The 25,657-nt window shown below is 37.5% G+C and overlaps 1 protein-coding gene across 1 annotated transcript; it reads left to right on the plus strand.

Moving 5' to 3' along the window:
- The first annotated feature begins 4,373 nt into the window (after positions 1-4,373).
- LOC137708193 (trimethyltridecatetraene synthase) lies at positions 4,374-6,706 on the plus strand. The gene is made up of 2 exons (XM_068447212.2): positions 4,374-5,367; positions 5,700-6,706. Exons 1-2 carry the CDS (start codon positions 4,465-4,467, stop codon positions 6,327-6,329), a joined length of 1,533 nt encoding a protein of 510 aa, XP_068303313.2. The 5' UTR covers positions 4,374-4,464; the 3' UTR covers positions 6,330-6,706.
- Positions 6,707-25,657: the final 18,951 nt, after the last annotated feature.

Raw genomic sequence — 25,657 nt, forward strand, 5'->3', positions numbered from 1 at the left:
TTGGTATAGTTCTCAGCAGCCTGAGCTCCTCTTGTTGAGGACCGATCTCTACGCTTGGTCCCCTACTTGCTTCGGTCGTTAGACTGCTTCTTATCTACATTTTTCTAAGCTATCTTGGACTCCTTCTGAGGTTGCTCAAGTGCCTTGTTTGCTTGTCGAGCCTCATCCCAAAACGTATACTTCTCTACTATAGCGAATGAGTCTGCTAGAGTCAGGTTTTTTTTCATGATCATTCTCTGAATAGGGGATGATCTATTGAGAGTCCATTTTGGAAGGCTGCACTGGCAATCGAGTCGTTGCAGCTGACTACCTTCGCCTTCTCAAGCTTGAACCTTTTGAATAGTCATGGATTGACTCATTCAGATTCTTCTTAATGTTGAAGAGATGATCAGACTTCTTCTTATAGAGAGGTAGGATAAGTATTCCTTAGTGAAAACTACGAAAAGGTTGTCGAAACTCCAGATGGATTATGGAGGCAAGGTATGGAACCAAACCTACGCCTTGCCCTGCAAAGTAGTGGATCATCGCATTACGGTAGTGTTTCAAGTGCCTTTCCAGATCTCCATCTCCCTTGAATATGGTGAAATATGGTGTATTGAAATTACGCGAGGGTTCTGTCTACATGATCTCGTCCGTGAAAGGTGATCTGCTCATGTGTGCCACGTCCCTGCGAAGGGTCGTCTGTGGCTTCGATGCGCTCGAATTTGAGCAATCACTTAGTCAGAAGCCTCTTTACTTCTTCTTGAATTTGCCTTTGCTGGGACAACGAGGCTTCTGGCTGCCCCTGGTCATGACCTACTGGTCTCTACTGCTCTTCCCTATGATCGGCTCGTTTATGCCACGACTGTTGTGCATTTAGTACATTCCTAGCAGGCGATCAAATTACTTGCACGCTATCGGTTAAACTTGACCCGAATTGAGCGAATGATTCTCTCCATCCGTCGTCCTGCTTACTCCAATGTGAGGTGGAAGATGCTCCTTGCGAGCCTAACCATGAATGAACATTATGCCTGGAAGGTTGTCTATGTTGATTATCAAGATGTGGCCCCAATCGTGAATGTATGCTCATCTAAAAGCCTAACCAAGAATGCACACTCTTTTGCATGCTAAAACGAGAGACTACACTATCTCAAGGGCCCAGGCAGGAGTGTAGACTACCATAATGCTCAATTCATGGCTGGTTGAGGGGTTGCTTGCCGGGACGACGTTGGAAAGAAATGTCATCGCCTACCCTTTTCCTACTTATTGACACCTTGTCCGCGACACGCTGTATATCGGTACGCTGCAGCAGCTGACATATCTAGGTAGTCTATTGCACGAGGGCACTTGTCAATTAGGCTACCTGTCGGGATAAATGTTGTTCGTTGCTTGGAGCGGAACTGTTGGGATAGTAGATGTCTATGTGGAAGTGTAATGGACTTCGGATGCAAAGCTTGAGGCAGGATAAATCAGATATGTAGTAAGGTGGGGTGAAAATACCCTTGGTTCAACTGTTGGCCTTGGGATCTGGATCTGGGCTGGTTGAACTGGTCTGGGAGCATGCTAAACCAGCTGGAAGGCTGTGGGAGTAGATCGGGTGCATGGGCACTAGGCCACCTCGGTTGGCGTGGCTTGGGCTGCTTTAGTCTGGGCAGCTCGCATCCAAGTGAAGGTGGCAGGCGCCAAAGGCTACTGCTGAGGACGAGCAGCTGCTTAGGTTTGCACCTGCTGGTTGCTTGGGTCATGGGCCTCCTACCCTTGGGTTTCCTTGCATTGAATGGAGGCTGGCCCGTGGGCTTTTACAGCGGTGGTTACCGTTGCTGGCATGGTCACGGTACCTTAAGGTGACAAAGGTGCAGTTTTGCCATGGTAAGCCTCGAGGAGCAACAGCGTGGAGCCATATCCCAATCTCCATCGATTGGTCCATGTGCTTCAACGTAGGAGGTCCTATTGGTTGTAGTTTCTGAATTTCTTGCCATCGTAGTCGTGGATCTATGAAGGAAGGAAGTTGAAAGCGAGAGTCTTCTTCGAGTCTTTGGATCAGAGCTCTCTATGAAAGCACCAATTTGTGGATGCAAATTTCAACCTTTCCTTGATTGATAAATTTGCACCTGCAAAATAATAACACTTAAGATTAAGGTCAAAAGCCTCACACACCCACGATGAATGAGGAGGGGGGATTTGGCTAAAGAATCTCCAATGCCAAAGTTAGAATTTTGTAAAGAATGTCTTTGAGTGTTTATGGGAAGCAAAAAGCCTCTTTAAGGGTAGCTAAAGCTTACAGAATTTTGGAGATAATGGAGTATTTATAGGAAAGGAGGAGGAAGTGGGCTGACCCTATAGGGTTTAGGGGTGGCCGGCCCTAGGTGGTATTTTGGGTGGAATATTCTAAGATATTTGTGTAAATAAATATCTTAGAATAAATAGGTAAATATCCTAAGCTGCCCGTGGGTGCATTGAGCAGTTGTTGATCTCTGCCTGTTCTAGCTCAGCTGCCCGTGGTGAATGAGGCTGCTCTCTGCTCCTTTAATAGGGGTAGTCTTATATTTCTTGGGAAATAATCCACGTGTCAGCTCTATAATTTTTGGGATTATTTTTTGCTCTACACTCCACACTAGACAATTGACATGTTTAAAAATACTTTTAAAAAGACAGAGAGCACTTTTAAAGAAAACAGTTTTACGTATGACGATTAATAGAATGATCAAGATTTAATAAAATGCAGGATAAATACGAGATGTATAAATGTAAAAATTTGGGAACCGTATTCAAACAGCCACCTCTGCGTTGAAAATGTCTACTTCCAAAAAAAAAACAAAATAAAAGAAAAACCATTTTTCAATTGTCTCATGCATCCGATCCCAAGATTTTCCCGGAAACTCATGATAAGAAAGTAAAGTGAATTTGCAATCTAGTCCACGGTCAAGTCCTTCAGCCCATTCAAACATACCAACTGAGAAAACGCCTCTCACTTTTGTAGTTTTCTTCGTGGATTGGCTTGGTAGGTTTCTTATTATTTTCCCTAAAGACTAGAAGGGTTTGAATTTCGTTTATTGATCATTGACCAAATTATCAAGTTGGCCTTCTTTACAATTTTTTTAAGACAGTTTATTATTATTATTATTATTAGATAGTGCTATCTACACACCTATTTTTATATTTCATGGATTCTTCTTAGTTTCCAACCGTCCAATAAAATTAAATGAAGAAGATCAATAACAAAAAAATTCACAAAATGTGTGGAAGATAAAATGAATGTGTGAATATCGCTATTTTTTTTTAATATTATCCTTTTGTAGCTATTAATAACAATATTAGTTGAGTTGTTGAGTCTCATTTGAATTTTTAATTTGGACAGTCAAGTCTATATTTTATTTTATTTATTTTAAAAGGTGCTTTGGTTCTCTCCTATTATAATTGGAGGCACCAAGTAAAACGCAACAAAGAAACTCTATCTACAAGGATACAATGTGATAATCGTATTCTAGTTGTGGGTAATCATATCACTTGTTTGGGAATAGTTTTGTAGAAAGTATTTTTGCTCGTAAATATAAACATGAAGAAAATTTTATTAAACAACACTTAAAAGTATTTTTTTTAACAAGTACAGAACATGTGTTGCTCTAAAAACGCGCTTGTATGATTGAAAGGCGTTTTTAAATTTATTTTAAACATAATCAGAAGCTCTTTTAAAAAAACACTTATTTCCAAAATCAATCTCTTACATTCTCTCCCAATGAAGACACTTAACTTGCCTTTTACTAAACATAATCACCATTGCCACCTCTTCTTTGAGTGTCCTTTTATGATGGTATTTGGTCTTCAGTGTTGTTCAGGTACAGTGTCCCTTGGCCAAGGCTCCCCTGGCCTCTTTTTGTCATGTGGGCTGCTAGCCGTTATAAGGGAAAATCTCTATCATCAATAATATTGAAGTTAGGTCTTGCTACTACTGTGTATTATGTTTGGAGCAGAATAACCGTGGATTCAAGAACTCATGTCAAACCGCTGCGGTGGTTCTCAACTTAATTAAGTCCACTATTAGTCTTCGATTGAGTTCTTTGAAAATCACCCATTCCGCTGCTGATGAGTCTGTTTTAAAGAAATGAAATATACCTATAAATAGTTAGCGCTTATTGTTGCTGCTTTGGTGCAGCGTTGTTAGCTTTGCTATATGTTTTTCTTGTGGTTGCAGCTCATTGCTGCTTGTATTCTCTTTTTCTCTCCAATAAATTTTATTTTAAAAAAATATCATAATCAGCATTGACTGGCGAGTCTTCTCTGTTTAATAGAAATCCAATGTGCATACTTGACAACGATAAATTGTTATCATGAAAAACGACAATTGAAATGATGTTAGATTATATACCAGACAAGTGAGGCGACCTGTGTATTGACTTCCTCCAATTATAAATCCCCTTTCCCACCACCTCAAACATACATCAATATTTCACCACCCAGACAAACCACTTCACTACTTGTCAAATAATGGAAGCCACTTGGGTTGTTGCATACGTAGCTGCATGGCTAGGAGCTCTAGCCCTCATCCTCCTCTCCCGCCGCCTCCGCCACGGCAAGCTCAATCTGCCACCCGGCCCTAAACCCTGGCCTATCATTGGAAACCTCAACCTCATAAGCCACCTTCCCCACCGTTCCGTCCACGAGCTCGCCCTAAAATACGGCCCCATCATGCAGCTCAAGTTTGGGTCATACCCTGTCGTCGTGGGTTCTTCAGTAGAAATGGCCAAGGCCTTCCTGAAAACACACGACGTCACTTTTGCCGGCCGCCCTAAATTCGCAGCCGGCAAACACACAACCTACAACTACTCGGACATCACTTGGTCCCCGTATGGCCCATATTGGCGGCAAGCCCGTAAAATGTGCATCACGGAGCTTTTCAGCAACAAACGCCTAGAGTCTTATGAATATATTAGGAGGGAGGAAATGAGTGCCTTGCTTAAAGGATTATATGATTCCTCCAACTCCAACGTTTTGCTCAAAGACCACCTCTCAACCGTGAGCCTCAACGTCATAAGCCGGATGGTGCTTGGAAAGAAGTACACTGACGAGACTAAAGATGCGATTGTGAGCCCCGATGAGTTCAAGAAGATGTTGGATGAGTTGTTCTTGCTGAGTGGGGTGTTGAACATCGGCGATTCAATACCTTGGCTTGATTTTTTGGACTTACAAGGGTACATAAAGAGGATGAAGACTTTGAGCAAGAAGTTGGATATGTTTTTGGAGCATGTGTTGGATGAACATATCACAAAGAGGGAGGCTGGTGGGAAAGACTTTGTTGCAAAAGACATGGTTGATGTGCTCTTGCAGCTTGCTGATGATCCTAACCTAGAAGTTAAGCTTGAGAGGCATGGGGTCAAGGCATTTACTCAGGTATGATTTGTTTAGTTTTTTATTTTATGGAATAATATACTATAATCTTTGAGAATTTTCCTAAAGTTTAGTAGATGTGATATGTGACATATGAGATGTGAAATACTACGTCTTGTTCACTGGATATAAGAGTAATGTTAGGATCAGACAACTGTGAGCAGTTGATGCATTTAGGTACCACAATGCATTAGCATCCCATGGTTATTGACTGCATGTGAGCGGTTGAGATCACCGTAATTTTAAATAAGATCTAGAATTAACTCAGATAAATACTAATGTCTTATTTGTGACTTAAAATATGAGAGTTATTTTATGTTGGTGGATTCTATTAGGACCTAATTGCCGGAGGAACGGAGAGCTCAGCAGTGACGGTGGAATGGGCAATTTCGGAGCTCCTAAGGAAGCCGGAGATATTCAAAAAGGCAGCGGAGGAGCTAGACAGGGTGATTGGAAGAGAGAGATGGGTTGAGGAGAAGGACATTGTTAATCTCCCATATGTTGATGCCATTGCCAAAGAAACCATGAGGCTGCACCCAGTGGCACCCATGTTGGTGCCAAGGCAAACCAGGGAAGACTGCCAAGTAGCTGGCTATGACATACCCAAGGGCACCAGAGCCCTAGTGAGTGTGTGGACAATAGGAAGAGACCCTGAATTGTGGGACAACCCTGAGGAGTTCTTCCCTGAGAGGTTCCTAGGCAAGGACATTGATGTCAAAGGCCAGGACTTTGAGCTGCTTCCTTTTGGGTCAGGCAGGAGGATGTGCCCTGGCTACAGTCTGGGCATTAAGGTCATTCAGTCAAGTCTGGCTAATCTGTTACATGGATTTACATGGAGAATGCCATATAACATGAAGAAAGAGGATTTGAGCATGGAGGAGGTTTTCGGGCTTTCGACACCGAAAAAAACTCCCCTTGTTGCAGTCTGTGAGCCTCGTCTTCCACCTCATGTTTACTCACTGTGATTATGTGAGTTTCTTTGTATCAGCTAGTTCCTCTCAATAATGTTTAGTACTTGGGAAAGTTTGTTATGAGTGCAATCCCAATCCAGACCTATTCCTGTATTTCCATTTTTTTTCTTTTGTTTCACTTTTATATGTGGAAATAGTAAAGTTAGTTGATGGGTGGCTTTCACTCTCCTTCAGGAGGGGAGGGGGTCTTTGTGTGGCACCCGTTGGTGATGGCTCATTGGATGATGTGAGAAAGGTTGGGTCATTACATGGGAGTAGTGTTGAATTTTAAAGCAAGGGATTTGTGTTTAAGATCTACACAGACACGTGATCCTGTTATCGGATTTCATAATTTTTATTTAACAAAAAATTCTAAACTATTTCTAGACGTATATTTGATTTGATTTGATTTTATCTTATCTGGTCAGAAAAGTCCAAAAAAAAAAAATTAATAATTGATGGAAGATATTATTTGAAATTACAACTGATGACTAACATACTGTAGACCAGATATCAACGATCCACTAATATAAATAGTTGAATAGGATGGCACAATATTTGCCATTATTTGGCATTCACCATGCGTTGATACTGAAGCTGATAGGCCCTTTAAAATGTCGTGATTGAGATAGAAAAGGTCAAAATGGCAAAAATTCTAATATTTCCCTTTTGTATATAGAGATTTTTATCGTTAGATTTTTTTTATTAAACATTCAATGATTAAAATTTAAACTCTATAAATCTCAGTGTATGCAGAGGATACAATGGAGCATATTAGAAAATTTCTCAAATTAAACCACAAGTAGCATGGTTGAGCCTGAGATTCTTGAGTCCAAAAACTTAAATTGAGGTTTTTACATTACATAGTTTCACATGAACATACTAAAAACATTACAATTAATAGATGTCATAAATAAATTCTTTTTGCTAGACTTCAATTGATTTCATAAAACCAACTATTATATGGTCTAAAACTAAACAACCAAAATAAACACAAAATAATTGAATTTTAAGAGTTCTGTGCGAAATTTGAAGGTCGTTATATCAAAACATACCACAATGAGAATGAAAGTAACTCCAAATTATTATAGTTTTCCCAAACAAAAGAAAAAGTAACTCCAAAACTAAAACAACTAGAACTCCACAAATAAAATATAAAAACATTGATCAAAACAAACCCAAAAGTATGGAATTGGATCCACTCCAGAACTTAGTGTCCGGAGCCTAGGGATAAAAAAATCTGGACCACACAAATTGAACCTATCAGTACTCATTAACTCATTTCGCTGGTCCATCTCACACAAACCAACAACTTTGATTTTTTTTTCCACAAAAATTAAAGACTCATATTTTTTTTTATCCCTAGGCTCCGACTCATTCCACTTTCCAGTTAGCGGATTTAGGTTGTAAAGTTCAAAACTTGAAGTAGATTTTAAACCCTTTATACTTTCAGAAATTGGCCAAAATATTTATTTTTCAAAATTCAATTGATTAATTTACAGGAGATATCTGACTGTTATATCGTCAATATTTGATTTTGATCGGCTCAACAGCAGTTTTGATGGATCATTTTAGTAAATTTCCCTTGCACTTGCTTTAAATTTCGGTCCCAGATATTTGGGACCTATCGTTATTATTATTATATATACACATATATAGGTATATCTCATGGATTTGTGTATTTTTTTTTTTGGATGAACTCTCATGGATTTTTCATGAGTGGCTTTCTTTGTTCTCCTGGCTTCGGCCTGGTTATGAAATATTTCCAGTTCTTAAAAAATAAAAAATAAAAATAAAAACTTTGGAGTTGGTGATAATTGTAGTGAAGAGGAGGCAAAGAAGTCAATTTACTCTACAAAAGTACTACTTTGCATTTCGCTGCAAAGTCCCAGAGGATTTGACTTTTAAGATAAAATGTAACTTTCTTCATGACTATTTCAATTTTCTTATTTTTTAAGTTTTGTATTTGGTTTAAAAATGATTGGATTGTTTGCAGCTCTGCCGAATGTAACTTTCTTCACAACTATTTTTTTTTTTTTTTTTTTTTTTTTTTTTGGTGTGTTTGTTTATCTTATCTGGTCAGAAGAGTCCAAAACAAAAAAAAAAATTAATAATTGATGGAAGATATTATTTTAAATTACAACCGATGATTAACAAACATACCGTAGATCCAATGTCAACGATCCACTATTTTAAATAGTTGAATTGGATAGCACAATGTTTGCCATAATTTGGCAGTCACCAAGCATTGATACTAATGCTGAGGCCATTTCCAACCAAGTCTGTCAAAGGGTTATAGGTCAAAATATGGTCCGTTTTGACATAAAACCTATCTGCAATGGAGGGTTGGGGCAAAAATATAGCCAAATGGCCACAGGGCTAGGCAAACATAGCCAGCCAACCCTGAAAGTTGGGCCCAGCTATGTTGTTGAGACGAAAATTCAATTGATTAATTTACAGGAGATATCTGACTGTTATATCGTCAATATTTGATTTTGATCGACTCAACAGCAGTTTTGATGGATCATTTTAGTAAATTTTTTTTTTTTTTCTAAAGACAAAATTTTTAAAAATTCTAATTTTTTCCTACAAATACCAAAGTCATTTCTACATCATTTCTCACATCATTTTCACCCTTCCATATTATTTTACCTCATTTTAATGTCTAAGTTGTTAACATGCAAGTAAAAATAAAAATATTTAATAACATGAAACTTGAAACAACATTTAGCGACAAATGATCCTCAAAATATGCCTAGAAACTTTATTTTAATATAGTATTTTAATTCAATTAATCCGAAAAAAATTAAAAAACAAACTTAAAATAATAAATTGCTGAGAGGGCTAAAAAATACCGTCCTTTGGTTGGAGATTGTATATAGATATGGCTTGGCACTGTTCATTAAAAAAAAATTTCTTGCAGGCTATAATCTGGACGGGGGCTAAACATAGCTTCTACGGTTGGAGATGGCCTAAAGGTCCAAAAGGTAAAAAATTGTCTGTTTTGCCCAATCTCCAACAGATAGCTCGACTATAATTCTATGGAGCCTATCAAGCCACTATATGGTCAAATGAGCCCCCTCTTAGCATTTTTTGGCGTTCAACTCTTCAATTACAATAATTTATTCAAATTTAGCGAGTATATTTGAACACATTCAACGATAATTTAATTAAATTAACCAATAAATTTGAAGTATAAACTTTAAAACTAATAAATTATCTGCTTGTGCACGGCGAAATTTGAAGTATAAACTTTAACCAATAAACAATCAAGCCATACTCATTTACCATCTCCAACCGAATGGGCTAAACATAGGCCCTTAATAATTTATTGGTTTTAAAGTTTATACTTCAAATTTAACGGCTAGATTTGAAAACATTCAACGGTAGTTTATCAATGGCTAACTTGCGTTTTAAAGTATCTTTCTGCTTGGGCTTGGCAACGCAAAAGTTAGTAACTGTTGATTGGAGTATAGTGTGTGGACCTAAGCTTGAAGGGGGGCTTGGTCTTCGAGATTTGGCTATTTAGAACTTGACAGCTTTGCTTAGTTTTGGCTGGGATGCTTTACAATCCTCTTCTTTGCGGGGTTCTTTTGCTCGCCTACGTTTTCCTCTTGCACCTTGCAAAATGCAAGATATCTATTTACATATTCTGTGTGGCATGGTTTGAAGCGTGATTTGCCGATTCTAAATAACAATAATCGTTGGATTATTAGTGATGGGAGATCAATTTTCTTTTGGTTTGACAAATGGTTGGATGGCCCGATTATTGGTCCTTCATTAGCTTTGGTCATTTAACCTACAGTTCTTCCTAGGGTTTCAAATGTTATTGAAGCTCAAAGTTGGTCTTTGCCAGATTATTTTGTAGATTTATTCCCTTATGTGGTGCAACAAATTCTCTACGTTTACCTTTGCCTTTAAATGTAGAAGATGACAAATTGATTTGGGAGCATACATCTACTATGAAATTTTTGTCACGTCCCGAACCACGAGTAAGGGCCATTCACGAGTTAGGGTGTGAGCCATATCTTAGCTATAGAAATAAATTCTACTACCAAGATATGGTGGAAAATAAAATAATTTGTAACAATTACACCATACATCATATACAAAATCTTACATACAATTTATCGAATACACAATGGAAAAACAATAGTGCACAAATTGATTCACAACAAAAACTACCAATTAATTAATAATTAAATTGTAACAATTCTTTCAAATGCATGAAATATATGCAAATGAGATAGATGAATGTACTCAGTCCATCTAATCCCTCTAACACATACCTAAGGCATCTAAGCTCACACGTCCCATACCATGCTTATACCACTTGGCTTCGAATATCTTAGAATATGAGTTAACTCATGTTCATCCCTTGAACCCAGTTTTTAGAATGAAATTTCGACTTTATTATATAGGCACTTCCCCCAACGCCCAATTGTACATTCAAGCCCTTCCGCCAACGCCTGACATATACAAGGTTCTTTATTTTATATTCAAGGCAAACTTCAGCCCTCGAATATCCTCACAACTCAAACACTTTACACAAGTGAACACTTGACACAACACAGCTCCTTTTCTTGCTTTGCAATGCATATGTATATGTTAAGTAATATCGATATCAATAACCGCATGCTTTATCACATCTACAACACTTATCAAAATAGTTAGTAGTCAAAATTATGTCCTACCATCAATAATAAAGGAGTGTTGATAACATTCGATAACATAATTGAGAAAATATTACTTTACCATTTTCTCCTTTTGTTGATCCTACTTTTTCCTTTTCTCTCCTTCTCACGCTTCCACTCCCTTTGAATCACAAGAACACCCTCTCTTTCATCAACAGAGACTGTCCCGTCAAAGTTTGGCCATGGTTCAGACATGAGACGGGAACATAGTACATGAGGTTGGTTGCTACTTGGTGGTGGCATTCGAACACTGGTGAGTAGATGGAGAATTGTGTAGGCTATTTTAGTGTGGCATGATGGTGGTGAGACTTGGGTGCGCAGGGAGTTTATGATGAAAGGTCCTCATGGTTTTATTTTGCAGAAGTTTGGTACGAGATGGTTGGGAGAATTTGGTAATTGTGTGCTTGGTACATCACGTATTGACCATATAACTGCTTCATTCTCCTTTTGATTCATGCATGATTAATCTCTGCTTGCACCAGGTAACTATCTTCGTGGCTTGGTCGTGCCATTTCGTAGTTTTTGCTATGAGAGAAAATAGATAGAGAATGGTATAAATTTTGTACTATGACAATCACACACCGATTTTAAGTGATTCACTAATTCGGCTACGTTCATTGGAATTGTATATGCATTTGGATTTCACTATGTACAAGAGAATTACAAAAGACAATGAAGATGGCCTATAGCCTTTACATAAGGTAAAAGAAAAGAATGGTGGGGAGAGTGGTCTGAGAAGGAAAGATCTTTGTTGTTGCTGTTGTGGTATTATTGGTGTGGTGTTGTTCCCCCGGTGTTCTTTCCTCCTTCTGCCTTTATGGAGAAAGAAATGGAATCCACAATTAAGACTTCAATGACACGTTTCAATTTTTTTGCGACACTTGGACATCAAACATTGGAAACATTAGTAACAAATCATGATTATATTCATTACCATGCACATGGACAAATACAAAAAGGCCACGTCCAAACTCTAAGGGATATAAGAATCCCACCTCTCCAATTTTGGGGGATGAATCTTCACCAATCATTAACTCCTAAATTCCTAATGATTACAAACTTGCCAACTCACCCCTATTTGGTAAAAATATCAAGCCAATCCCATATAATCACCCTTTTTCAATTCAAACTAAAAATTTCTCTAATTACATATGAACATGAAATAATACTAGCTAGTTTTTGAAATAATTTTGTAGAAAAAAAATTTTTATGTTGAGACTATTTTACATATTGAAAGTAGGTTCTTGACACACCCCAGAATGTCCACCTGAACTCCAAATCGAGCTCTGCTGGCCGACACCCGGAAGGTGACGGAGCCATAAGGTGTAGTGAGGTGGACTATGTGAATAAATTTAAACCCAAAAGTGCCTAAATGTAAGAATGAACATGTGAGCGAGAGTGAACCCAATTCACAAGTGTTGTCAAAGCATAAGTAAAGTACAGTAAAGGTAGGATAAGAATTATACCGTCGAAGGTAATCACCTATACCAAAGTTTACCAAGAATCCTCATCGACACGAAAACTCAGCTACTAAAACCTAGAGGGACAAAAAACAAGGGTGAGTGGGCCTAAAAATAAAGCTTTGTAAAAACATTTTCAAAAACATAATAACCCCTCGCCGTAAAACAAGTATAATTTCCAAATTATACACAATACATATAGTATGAAAATACTTACCGTAGCCAGCAATATCTCAAGAATTCAATATGTCACAAAATTCATAAATAAGCAAGTAACTTCTAGTAATCACAATATCTCGTAGAAATAAACATATCACATCGAGTGCTCATCAACACATGCTAACACACGAGTTTATGTAGAGGTATTATGAAATGAGCAGGACTGGGTGTAATAATAATTTACGCTCTAGTACTACAATCACATGAAGACTAGCGCTATGCACATCACATAAGAGTCTTAATTGCCTAAAGCAATCTAGGAAAGGATTGGCACCTACAATGGATCCAACGTGAGTGTACGGTGCAATGTGAACATACACGTGAAACCTGGCTTTGGCCCGCATGAGTACTGACACCAAAGTTGCACACGATGAGCAAATAACGTAAATATAGTCATGCCACAGTAATTTGATACTCCTAGTCAACATAATATTATTCAGAGCCATAAATCTAATTAAGCTAGGCATCCCATAGGATTTATAATGATTTCCTAATTCTCATCATTACGACATTTCGTATAAATTTGAAGCTGGAGTCTCCGATAGTAATTGTAAGTAAGCATAATAATGGGACCTATTAATAAAAGTCAACTAAAATGATTAAATTTGGGAAAACGGAGTGCGGATTTGAAATCAGGGCGTCGAAATACACTACGAGGGGTCCCAAACAAATTTTGTAAAAAGTCAACAGTCAACCCTAAAAAGTCAATCGAGCCGCCCTGGCGGTCAACTACATTAAAACTTTAGAATTTCACAAAACGGACGTCAAAAAAGGACTTCGAAAACAATTTCGAAAACAATTTCGAAAAGGTCAACAGAAAGAATATTCTGAGTCTATTTCAGAAATGGGCCGGGCAGGGTTAACGAGCCAAAGGCTTGGGCCAACCCATAGATTAGGTTTTTGGGCCTTTCTCTTTTTTTTTGTTTTTTTTATTGCATCAGGTCGAGTTGACCCATTGGGCTCGCGGGTTGTACCCGCAGGACCCAGACGAAGAAGAAGGCCGAATTCATAGGATTTAGCAAGGATACCTCTTAAGCTCCGATTTGGGTTCGAAACTTACCCAAAACTAGCATATAATATATGGAACTAAAGCTTGCAACATGAGGGATAAAAATATACCATCAAGAGGTCAAGCCATGATTGGAGAAGATCGGAAAAGTTTGTAAAGCTCCAATTTCTCACCAGAAAAACTGGGGAGAGGCATCCCCGCGTGGTTTCTGCGCATTCAAACATTGTCATTCATCTCAAAACTACTCCAAAGGTACACCAAAAGATAATCTACTAGATTTTAAAGGGTTTTTGGATGTTACCATCACTAAAATCAACGACATCTTCGTTGGAAAACCACAGCTCCTTGCCAGAGCTCATTGGCTCGACGGTAACAGTTGGGTTATCGGGGTAGCTGCCCAGACAAGGTGTTTGCAGTGGTTTTGCACTCTTGGTGGGTTGAAGACGAGGAGGGAGGTGGTTTGGGTAGTTCACCGGAGGAATGGTGCGGTGGTGGCAGTCGTTGCTGCTGTTGTTGTCGGGGTGAGAATATAGGAGATGTGAGGGAAACAAAGCTAAGAGAGAGAGAGAGAGAGAGAGAAAGGGGGAATGAGAGGTATCGAGGAAGAACAAATGGCGAGAGAGAAAATGAGAGCTTGGGTGAGTGTGTGCCCCACGGTCCGGAAATATTAATAAAGTAATAAAAATACCCCATAAAAATTATTAAATAATGATATATTAATATAAAATTTTGAATAAATATATAAAATATAAAATAGAAGGTTTTTACAAAAGTATTTTTGGATTTGTAGTTCCATAAAATCTTCATCGTAACTCCGATTTCGATTTCGCTTACGCCTACGCGTTCGTACAATCAAGTACTTCGAGAATTTGGTGAAATAATATTTTGTACGACTCACTATACACTGGTCTGAAGGAAAATTTTGTGAAAACTAGTTCATTTGAGCAACATCTATGCATGCAATTAACAATTAAAGGCAGAATCATACTTGTATGCACTCAAAAACGAAACGTTACCCATGAAATTCAATGCCTAGTAGCTGTGGTGAACCAAGACTCAACTCAAATCTTAAAGAAAAGAGTTGAGAAACTTTTATACCTTTGAAGCACCTCTTTGCTTAGCAAAGGATATTCACCCATGTGAGGGCCTTCTTTCCTTAGTCTCCTTGCTCCATGGCTCCATGGTTGTAGATGAAGAAGCTTTGCTTCTTGGCTCCATGACTTCTTGGATATGGATGAAGGAATGGATTCTCCAAGTTCCCAAGAAAGGGAAACTTTAAGTTTCCACACCAAGGATAGCATTGAGGAATGAGTGACCTAGGAAGAAATGGATGCTAGTCCATTCTTCTTAGGGTGGCTAGCCTCCTAAGTGAAGAGAGAACCTTTTTGTGTTTTTCTCTTTTCTCTCTAGCAAACCCCTATGAGGAAATGGGTTATAATTTCCTTTCTATAGCCACTTACATTGAGTGGCATAATTGAAATTAAAACCAATTTTCCTTCACACTCTCTATGGCCGGCCATGTAGGTTCAATGGGCTTTCATGCCCTTTGTGTTTTCAAGTGGTCATACAACTTGAGTTATTGAACTTAACATTCGAAGCCCAGTGAGCCTTGAGGCCCAAAACTAACCTAAGGTCTAAAATGAACTTATTCGTTTGATTAATTAAATCGATTGTGAATTGAAACTTACTTTTCAATTGTCCCTTTAGTGATTGTACACCTTTAAGGCTTCCAAAAACCATGAGTGACACCTAGCAGTATGTCATGGCTACCCAAGCTAATCAGAAGAGGTGAACCTATTTAGTTTAGGATTACAATGTAATACTGTCTCTCTCTAATACAATACTCTAGACCACATTGTTTGATTCAATAGTTTATTCATGTATACTATCCAATGTGATTCTCTTACTTATATGATTACCTTGAATGTGATTTAGAACGAATTCCTAAATCTTATTCATACTCTGGCCAGAGATTCTTAATCATATCATAGAGTATTATCCCTCAAATGGTTTGAAGGTTAGAGATCCCTTGTTGTGCATTCACTTGCCTCCATGGCTAAGTGGCTTAACCCCAACTATGTAATGGACACCCTTTGATGGAATGGCTTTCACATAGTCAAAGATCAAAGACCTAACCATAAGACAACTATGATGCCTCAAGTTAAATGACTACTTTGCAGTATTCCAACCATGAGTTTTCATGTGACATGAGTATTAGAACTCCTTGTTGATCGCGTTCAGTGGACTCATTCTCTATTGAGCACCTATATGCTTGTCTTGGTGTCAGTCACACCAATGACTCAAGACCAGTCACACTCTTTAAGAGATGACATAACACGAACTGATCTTAATGGACTGTCAATGCCCAATTGGCAATCCTATGATCAGGAACGTTTAGGATATGTATACGAAAGAGAATGGTTTCATGAATCTCACTTCTTTAGATCACATTCTCCCAATTAAATATTCCTTGGACTTATCGTTTAAGCATATAACAATTATATGAGACAACTTTAAACAATAATCTTTGCCCTTTACATTAAACTAGATTAGTTTAACATGTGAAATGTCCGTATAGTATCATCATATGATTGGCTATAGGGCACATTTCAAACAATCTCACGCTTGCACTAAAGCCAATCAGCTTGGTCATCAGTGATGATACCTCTTATGAATTCATTTCAAAAATGGCTGAGTAATAGAGACATTTTCTGGTTGGAACTAAATAGAGAGTTCACAAATGAACTTTTCCATCCAAACAACATTGTTGTAAGTTTCTATATGGCGATATATTTTGCATGCATGATAGAACACACTAAAGTCATTACTTATAATGTTTCCACCCAAATATATCTTTAGTCATAATAAAGAGATATCCAATTATATCTTCATTCATAATGAAGAGACATCCAATGATGGATACAATATTAGATTCATAATCTAATACATTTACGCTTCCATTGCGTTACTCTAATTCTTCCTTATTCTTGAGGAATCTATCCTTTAGTATTTCTTAAATACTTAAGGACTCACTTGACAGTTGCCATGGTTCTGATCCTGGGCTTGCACTGATATCGTCTTGTATCAATCTTGGTACAACTCATATCAACGTTGTTCATACAATATGAAATACGCAAATCACCTTTCTGCGTATGCATAAAGGATTCTATTTACGCCTTATGCTTCTTTGGGAGTCAAAATGGTACATTCCCTTTTATAAAAGCAATTTCCCAGTTTAATTGGAATTGTCCTTTCATTTGAAGTTTATTATCATCTATCAATAGGGATTGAGATAATCCAATTATATCTTGAAATCTATCATTATAGGTTTCCTTCCCATGTATATAGACTATGTCTCCCATATACATTCTATCATTATAGAATGTTTAAAGTCATAACTTTAACGAAGAAGAACTCCCACTAATCTTTTGCAAACCTAGTAAATTAAAGATTCATTTACATCTTTATGAGAAATCAAACGATTTGATCTTTCTCTCATAAGACGCTTATAGCTCCCACTAGCTTGGTAAGATTCATGATGGATGGATCCCTACAACTTCCACATATTTTGATTCCTAGTCTTAGACATATATTGACACACCCCGACCCGGAATGTCCACTAGGACCCTGAATCGAGCTGTGATGGCCGACACCTGGAAGGTGACGAAGCCATAAAGTGTGATAGTGTATAAAATGTGAATAAATTAAAATCTAAAAGTGCTTAAGTACACAAGTGCACGGTGAGCTGGTCTGGACCCATTTCACGTGTGATACAGAGCATAGGTATAATACAGTAAGGTAAGATAATGATTATACCATCATAAGAAAACATCTGTACTGAAAAGTGCCATGAATCCTCGTCGATATGTAACTTGCTGTTAGAACCTGGAGGGATGCAAAAATAGAAAATGTGAGTGAGTGAAACAAAACTTTTCAAACCAATTTCAATTACCAAAGGTAGTAACCCCTTGCCGTAACACCTGTATAATTTCCTAAAAAAATAACAGGCGTGACTATAACTCAAAACCATAACCAAAATAACAGTCTCACAGCTATGCCGTGTCAAATATCTCAACAAGAATAAGTAACCCAAGTGAAATAAATCAATATGAAATGGTATGTCAGCCGGATCCACCAATAGCTTATCAACATGCTAGCCAATAACTCATCAACATGCTAGCCAGAGTCACTTCACATAACCTATACGGCTGAATCAATAACTCATCAACCTGCTAGCTAATAGCTCATCAACTTACTAGCCAATAGCACATTAACATGCTAGCCAGAGTCACCTCACGTGACCTGTATGGCTGAATCAATAGCTCAACAACATGCTAGCCAATAGCTCATCAACATGCTCTACCCAATAGCTCATCAACATGTTAGCTGAAGTCACCTCACGTGACCTGTACGGCTGAATCAACAACTCGTCAACATGCTAGCTAAAACTCAATAACATCTAGCTAATAGCTGATCAACATGCTAGCCAATAGCTCATCAACATGCTAGCCAATAGCTCATCAACATGCTAGCAAATAGCTCAATAACATGCTAGCCAATAGCTCATCAACATGCTAGCCAATAGCTCAATAACATGTTAGCCTATAACTCATCCACATGCTAGCCGGAATCACCTCACGTGACCTGTACGGTTGAATCAATAACTCAACAACATGCTAGCCAATAGCTCATCAACATGCTAGCTAATAGCTCAATAACATGCTAGCCAATAACTCATCAACATGCTAGCTAATAGCTCAATAAGATGCTAGCCAATAGCTCAATAACATGCTAGCCAATAGCTCAATAAGTATATCTGCACACGAGTCGGAACCACCTAAAGTGGTCTGTACGACAGGACTGGGTGTAAATAAATACGCTCAAGTGCTACGATCATGTGAAGACTGTGTGAATAATCGCAGGTCACCTACGAGTCGGAACCACCTATTGTGGTCTATATGAGAAGATTGTGCACCTACCTTGGATCCAAGGTGAACGTAAAGTGCGGAAGGTGAACATCACGTGAAGGACTGTGCCCTGGCCACGGTTAGGAGCACTAAAACTAGGGTGCAGGTTTATGAGCTCTAACTGCATCTAATATAACATGTACGACTCATGGGCAACCTGTATGACAAGGTCGAAGTTACCTATTATTGCAACTTGTACCTAAAACATAAATGTAGTCAAGCCATAACTCCATTTTAACCAATACCATAAACTCACCTGAACTTACCTGTGTGTCCTGCGTTCACCTTTGCACTTCAAAGCATTCACAATAATTATGTGCAGATAATATACATGTGGATAGGCCATGATGCAATCTAATACTCAACCATAACATAGTGTTTCCAAATATATATATATATATATATATATATAACATGGCGTGAAATGCATAATCTATAACGCCCCACTTCCAAACTATTTATTTTCGGGAATAATTTTCGGTGATAATCCCAACTAGACACTAGTTTAATTAACTATCATTACTTACGTTTCCTTACTTTAATTTCTAGATTCTTCACGCATTGATTTATGACCAACATTTAACCACCAAATCATAAGGTTAAATCTCACATTTTCCACCCATGTCCCTCACATTGCTCAATTCCCCAAACAAGGCTATTGTCTCAATTATTTAGTCTCATTTATTATATGGCTACATCTAACATCTCGTTAGACTGCCTACGTACCCTAAACAGAGATCAAGCCATTTGTAGTTCGTACTAGTCCTCCAAAGCATTCACAGAAATTATATGAAATATTCAATTTATACACGTTTATGGAGATGTCAGTCTTATATATACGATAGAAGGGAAAAGACCCACTCACCTTAGGTCCGCGCTACAACTCCCAAGCACGAATATTGAGACATCATGAATGATCTTCACCTAGAACAATTATTCAGTCACGTCTCAGAGCTCTTATCCATAGAACCATAGTTTACATAAAACACATCCCAAGGACGTTCTAGAATGATATGAGATCCATTGACCAAAAGTCAACCTTTGGTCAAAGATCAATGGTAGGGTCCACAACCCTACGTAACTCAATCCGGAAGATCCGCATCTCGGATTTACAATCCAAAACTTCTAAAGATCCACATTAAACTTCTATAACATAATATTGAAGTTTCATTACGATTTAATGGTTGGATCTCCGCCAATTGCCAATTCAAGTGGCGGTCAATGTTTTATTTTACGAACTTACAAATCCAATTTGGGAAGATCTATACGTCATATTTCTAATCTATAAGTTTCTAATATCCTCAAATATTACATACCATAATGTATTAAAATTTGGTGATGATCCAACGGTCGAATCGTCAATTTATGCAAGGACCTCTTAATAGCCAAGTAGGTGGTCAACTATGAAACTATATTAAACATCATAATTTCACTAAACGGATGTCAAATGTGGAATCAGGGCTTCAAATTTAGTCTAGGAAGGTCAAGTGGAGTCTCGGCCCACGCGCCGCCGTGCGCAGTGGCCGACCACCATGGTTCCTCGAAAAATTCCACTATTTCTAAAAATTCTCAAATTTCACAGAAATGAAGATCTCAAAGAGAGGAACAACTTCATACCTGCCACGAAGTCCAAAAGTGGACGGAAGATGGTCAATTTTACCCACAAATTTGGCGGGTGCCTAAAGCTTCTCGGCGTTGATTCGTTGTCTACGGTGGTCCAACGGGGTCAAGGTCAGTCGAGATTTGCTCCTAGAATGATGGGCTACAAAGCCCAAGTAGTGGCATTGGCCATTGCTTTGCCGATTAGGCCGGAAAATTGAAAAAAGTAGCCGGACATGGTTTTGACGCGTTGGATTTCGTGGCTTCGCCCCGCCACATGTGGTGTTTTATAAAGGTGGTTCTTATTTGGGTTTCGTAGAAGGGAATGAGAGCTTCAACATGGTGGTGGTGACGTTGAAAAACTCCATCGGAGTTGGCCGGAATCGGGCTTAGAAAATGGAAGGTCGCGAAGGTGGTTTTGGGTTGTGCATGGGAAGGAGAAGTTGGGAGCTTCTCTCCCTTTCTCTGATTGGTTGTTGCCCTCTTTTTTCCTCCCATTCTGATTGGTCGGTCACTCCTTTATCTAATTGGTCCTTTTTACTAACACAAATCTGATTGGGCTACTTTCCCACAAGGTGGGAATTCAAATAATTTATAACTAAACTTTAAATAACCATTTTCAAACGTCTATAACTATACCATTATAATCCAGACTCGCAAACGGCTTTCGCCTATGTGTTTGTACCAACGAGTACTATGAGGATACACTAAAAGAGTAAGTCTTACATCTCTCAAACCGCTGGTCAACAGAAGTCAAAGTCCTTGCCTCTAGGGCATTTTCGTAAACTCATGCTTTTAAAATTGATAAAAACATAAAATTAGGGACGGGTTGTCACATATATTATCAAGACTATCTTGATAATGGTTTTGAAAACCCATATTATGTCCAAACATTGAATTTAGTTGTAGCTAGCAATCTTCGAATTAACAGAAACCAAGACTACGTCAAAGATGGTTTCTTCCAAGTCAACCAATCTCTTTGATTGTAGTCACCTTAAGCTCCCAATTAGCTATGAAGGTTTCACTATTTCGGGTCAAATGGTACTATACCATTTCCTTGAGTATATGTCGTATATACAGTCAATGTAGTCATAAGGATTTTCATTCTTATTTCTTTCAAATTAAGAGGTGTAACTCTATGACATAGTCATAAAGTTCAGACCATTCAACTGAGACGATTTATAGATCCTTCTCGACTACCTTGGAGCTAGTGGTGTAGGAACTGGGTTGTTATATTTGTTGATTATCATCTTGTCTCTCAAAGAACCCATTCTTTGAGTTCTATCTCTCGTTCATTTGCTCTATCTTAGGCAAATCCTATTGTAGGATTACATTGAACTACCCAACAAATAACATTTGTTAGTTGGTTTATAGAAGTGATATCCAAAGGTTAAATTAAGGATATCCCACAAGATTGTTCTCAAACAAATATTGCTTATTAGCACACAACCCCAAATCTTAACACGATTAAGACTTGTCTTTCTTTCCAACTACGCCCTATGGAGCAATGAAAATTTTGGAAGATCTTCTAATTGACAGTCATATTGTCTTAGAAGTATATATCCTATATATGGGTAATTGATAACATCCAACGAACTACATCTTATTTGAGTTCATTCTTCTCCCAATGGAGAAATCCATTATCTTATGATGCTACTTCCCTTAATATCGTTCAAGGAAACTCTTCTAAAGTGTTATTTTTCCTTGGATCAAATCTAAGGAGGTAAATACTTTAGACGTCTTACTCATCAACTTACATTCTTGCAATCTTTGAAACCTTTTGCAAAGTATTCGGACTCGTGTTTATTCAAAATAAACGATAGCCAACCGAGAGCGATTTTCGATGAATGTCATACAACATGAGTAGTATTATGTTGTGGACAAGTGTCACTAACATCTAAGTGAATTAACCTCAACAACTTTGTGATTCTTTCTTCTTTTCAGAAGAATAAAGATTTGAGCATTTCGCCTCTATACAATTTTAACAAGAAAGTATTGGATCCGGATTTAATGATCCAAGGCATCCATCTATGACCAGCCTGTAATTTATGTTTTAGAGGTGTCACAACTTAGTGGGAATGGTCACTACCATGCAACCTTTTGGGTTTTAAGCATCGTTATATTCTAAACAATTAGCACTACCTCATCATCTTTACTATAGAGACAATCAATCAGATTACAATAATCCAATCATTCATTAATAAAGAACAATGTTTTGTCAAACAAAACATTCATCCATCTCTTAAAATTATAGTGACGGAATTAAATTCCTTATTCAAATTGGAATGTAAAGACAATCTTTCTTTTTCCAATTTCTTTGGTAGTTTATATGAGGAAGTAAGTACGATATGCTTTCGCAGAGATCTATATTTTATTCATGTTCTGAATGTGAAGTACTTTCTCTTCTCTCATTAATCTTCTACTTCTTATTAGCCACAGTTTTACAACGATTGTAAAACATAGTTACTAATACGGAATCAAGCATTCAAGTAGAAGAACCAACTGTTTTGAACTATTCAAGAATAATTTACAACACCTTCAAAAGGTGTGTTCTTGATACTTGCAAGATATTTCTTGCAAATACCCCTTCCAATGTCCATCCTTTCATAAAGAAAGTTTGTTCCCTTGGAGTTATTTCACCTTTTTCATTTGACTCTCCATTGACTACAATAGTAATGGTCCCTTAAACTCCCATTATCTCTCTTGAAACTTATTTCAATTGTGTTATACACATCAAACGATTTGGAGAGAGTGCGATTATTGTTCACTATATAGTTTACTATAAACTTAGTGAACCATTTGGATAGGGACTCAAAGTGGATTCCTTGCCTAGTTTCCGTCTCCTGAAATGGTTTAACACTTCAACACTGATTGATTTAAAATCATCATAAGTCCATGTTGATGGACTATTTTTGTCAATCAACCATTATGTTCTAAACATGATTACAAACTTTCAAGAGTTGTTCAAGGCAACTCTTATTTCTTCATACAACAATTTGTAAGTGAAGAATCATGGCACATAAAAGTGTTCATGTCTTTGTGGTAATCTTCTCAAGTTCCTTTGTTCATACAACAAAAGAATATGCATTTGTTGTTTGTATTGTCCTCTTTATGATAGACATATCTAACATGTTCTTCCAATGATACATTATCAATAGGAAGATTGTGAGGATGAGACTACTTAGGTACATATACAATCCATTCAAGACAATCTATGGGATTGTTACCAAGTCCGGAAACTAAAGCCTTCGGCTTTTCTTTGTCAAGTTTTGGATAGCATTTACAAATATATCGGTAAATAAATACATAAAAAATATCAATTGATAGATTTTAAGTTATTTGATCTGGGTCTTTATTCTTGAAATCAAATAGCACCACCCACTATTTTTTGAAAATTCCATATCCCTCATTGGAATTCGAGAGTTTTGGAGGAAACTTTTAGTAAGGTATGGGAGGCTCACTATTACCAAGCCCACCTCACAATGATATGATGTTAGGTAGCATCAATAATAATGAAAGAGTACGCTTACTCATTTGCATCTCATGTAAGTACCCATCTTATTTGGCCTCTAGAGAATGATGCCTCACAACGATATGATGTTGGCTCCATTACACTTAGTTAAGTCATTCCCACCATGCAAGCTCTGGTAAGGGTTCAAGAGCAACCTCACAATGATATGATGTTGATCATTCTTGTTGCCTACCTTCACAACATCATGTATGCATATAACTCCTCCTGAGTGTAAGCACATACTTTGTACTCCCCTATAATACGGTGATGTTGGTGTATGAGTCACAAACGATCGGAGTCTACCACAGTGGAAGGCCACGAAAGAGTGTTCAAAGCACTCTCACGCTTGTTAACTTAATAACGGTTTGGTTGAGGGTTTGTAGGTCTCATTACATATAAGCATGCATTTTAATCTCATTAAAACAATTTTGGTCCTATTACAACTATTGGTCCATGTGATTGTTTTAGTAGCATATGATACTCCCACTATGCTTGTAAAACGATTTTTAATGCAAGAGTATATGGTACTACTAACATAAGCTTTGCATTCATAGATGGACTACATAGTTGCCTTAGGGCCTTAGGATGACTATGAACCTTTGATTCAATCCAACACGAGCCTAGTGTTAGATCTCGGTCTAGGGATGGTGATTGATTTTACATACAGGTTTAATCACATTAATGCTTGTTTTCTTATTGGGTGTTGGACCGTACTACTCCAATTTCATGCATATGAAATAAAACAAGAACGAGGAACTTCAAAGTAAACAAGAGCTTATGCTCTATTACAACATTTGATCAAATCAAATTACTTTAAAGTAAAGAAGAGCTATTACAACATTTGATCAAATCAAATTACTTTAAAGTAAAGAAGAGCTTATGCTCTTTTACAACATTTGATCATATCAAATTACAACCAAAATCTGATCTATGCATTCCCATGGTTCAAACAAATTTGAGAGACGACCTTTCACATAGCTCAATTATCGTAGGCTTAGGTTCATAATCACCCTTTCTTTAATTAATTAACGCTTTAACTAATTAAACTGGAATGCAACCCTATCATTTGGTTTTTGTATCCATAGAATTGATTTAGATGGAGCTAAATGAAACGAAAATCCAATTCTCATTTAAAGATACAAAACTATTTTGTTCTAAACTAATTTGGGCCAAAATGCAATAACCTCAACTTTTGGGCAATATTGCAAAATACACACTTTTGAGGTGACTTTGTAAAAACACAAAAGTCCACTACTTCATGTAATTACAACTAGAACTCAAAAATTTCAACAAATACAAAAACTTCATTAAAGGAGCAAAACAATTTGTCCTTTAGTGATTTTGGGCCTTTACGTAAAAACGTAAACTTTCGGATCAAAATGCAAATACACATAAGTATCAAAACTTTATGTAATTGCATAAAAGCCCCAATAGTACCACCATTATAAGGGTGGCCGGTCATGGTGAGTAGTGATGGTGTGTGTGAGTTGATTTGTGTGTGTGAAAAGTGATTGAAACTTGTAAATCATTGGTATGGTGTGAATAGTAAAAAGTACGGTTGTTGTTTGAAAATCAGACCATCCATCACTAGCAAAAAAAAAAAAATGAACAAATAAACAACCTAACTGATGTGGTAGAAACTAACACACAAATTAAACTCTATAAATTATGCAATCATAGTACAAGTAAGTAGGGATCGTTCTATTCCGGGGATTAGAAGGGATGCTAATCAACACAAAGTAAGCTTATAAATTGAAAACTAAGTTAAACTAATATTAAAACAATGAGGGGGGAGATTTTGGACGAATTTAATTAAAACAAAAGTAAAGGGCAGCAGGTAAATAAAGTTGTGAATGAAATATGGGTGAAAGGATATCAAGAGGA

The sequence above is a fragment of the Pyrus communis genome, chromosome 17, assembly GCF_041283825.1.
Source record: "Pyrus communis isolate YQ-2024b chromosome 17, ASM4128382v1, whole genome shotgun sequence".
Lineage (NCBI taxonomy): Eukaryota > Viridiplantae > Streptophyta > Magnoliopsida > Rosales > Rosaceae > Pyrus > Pyrus communis.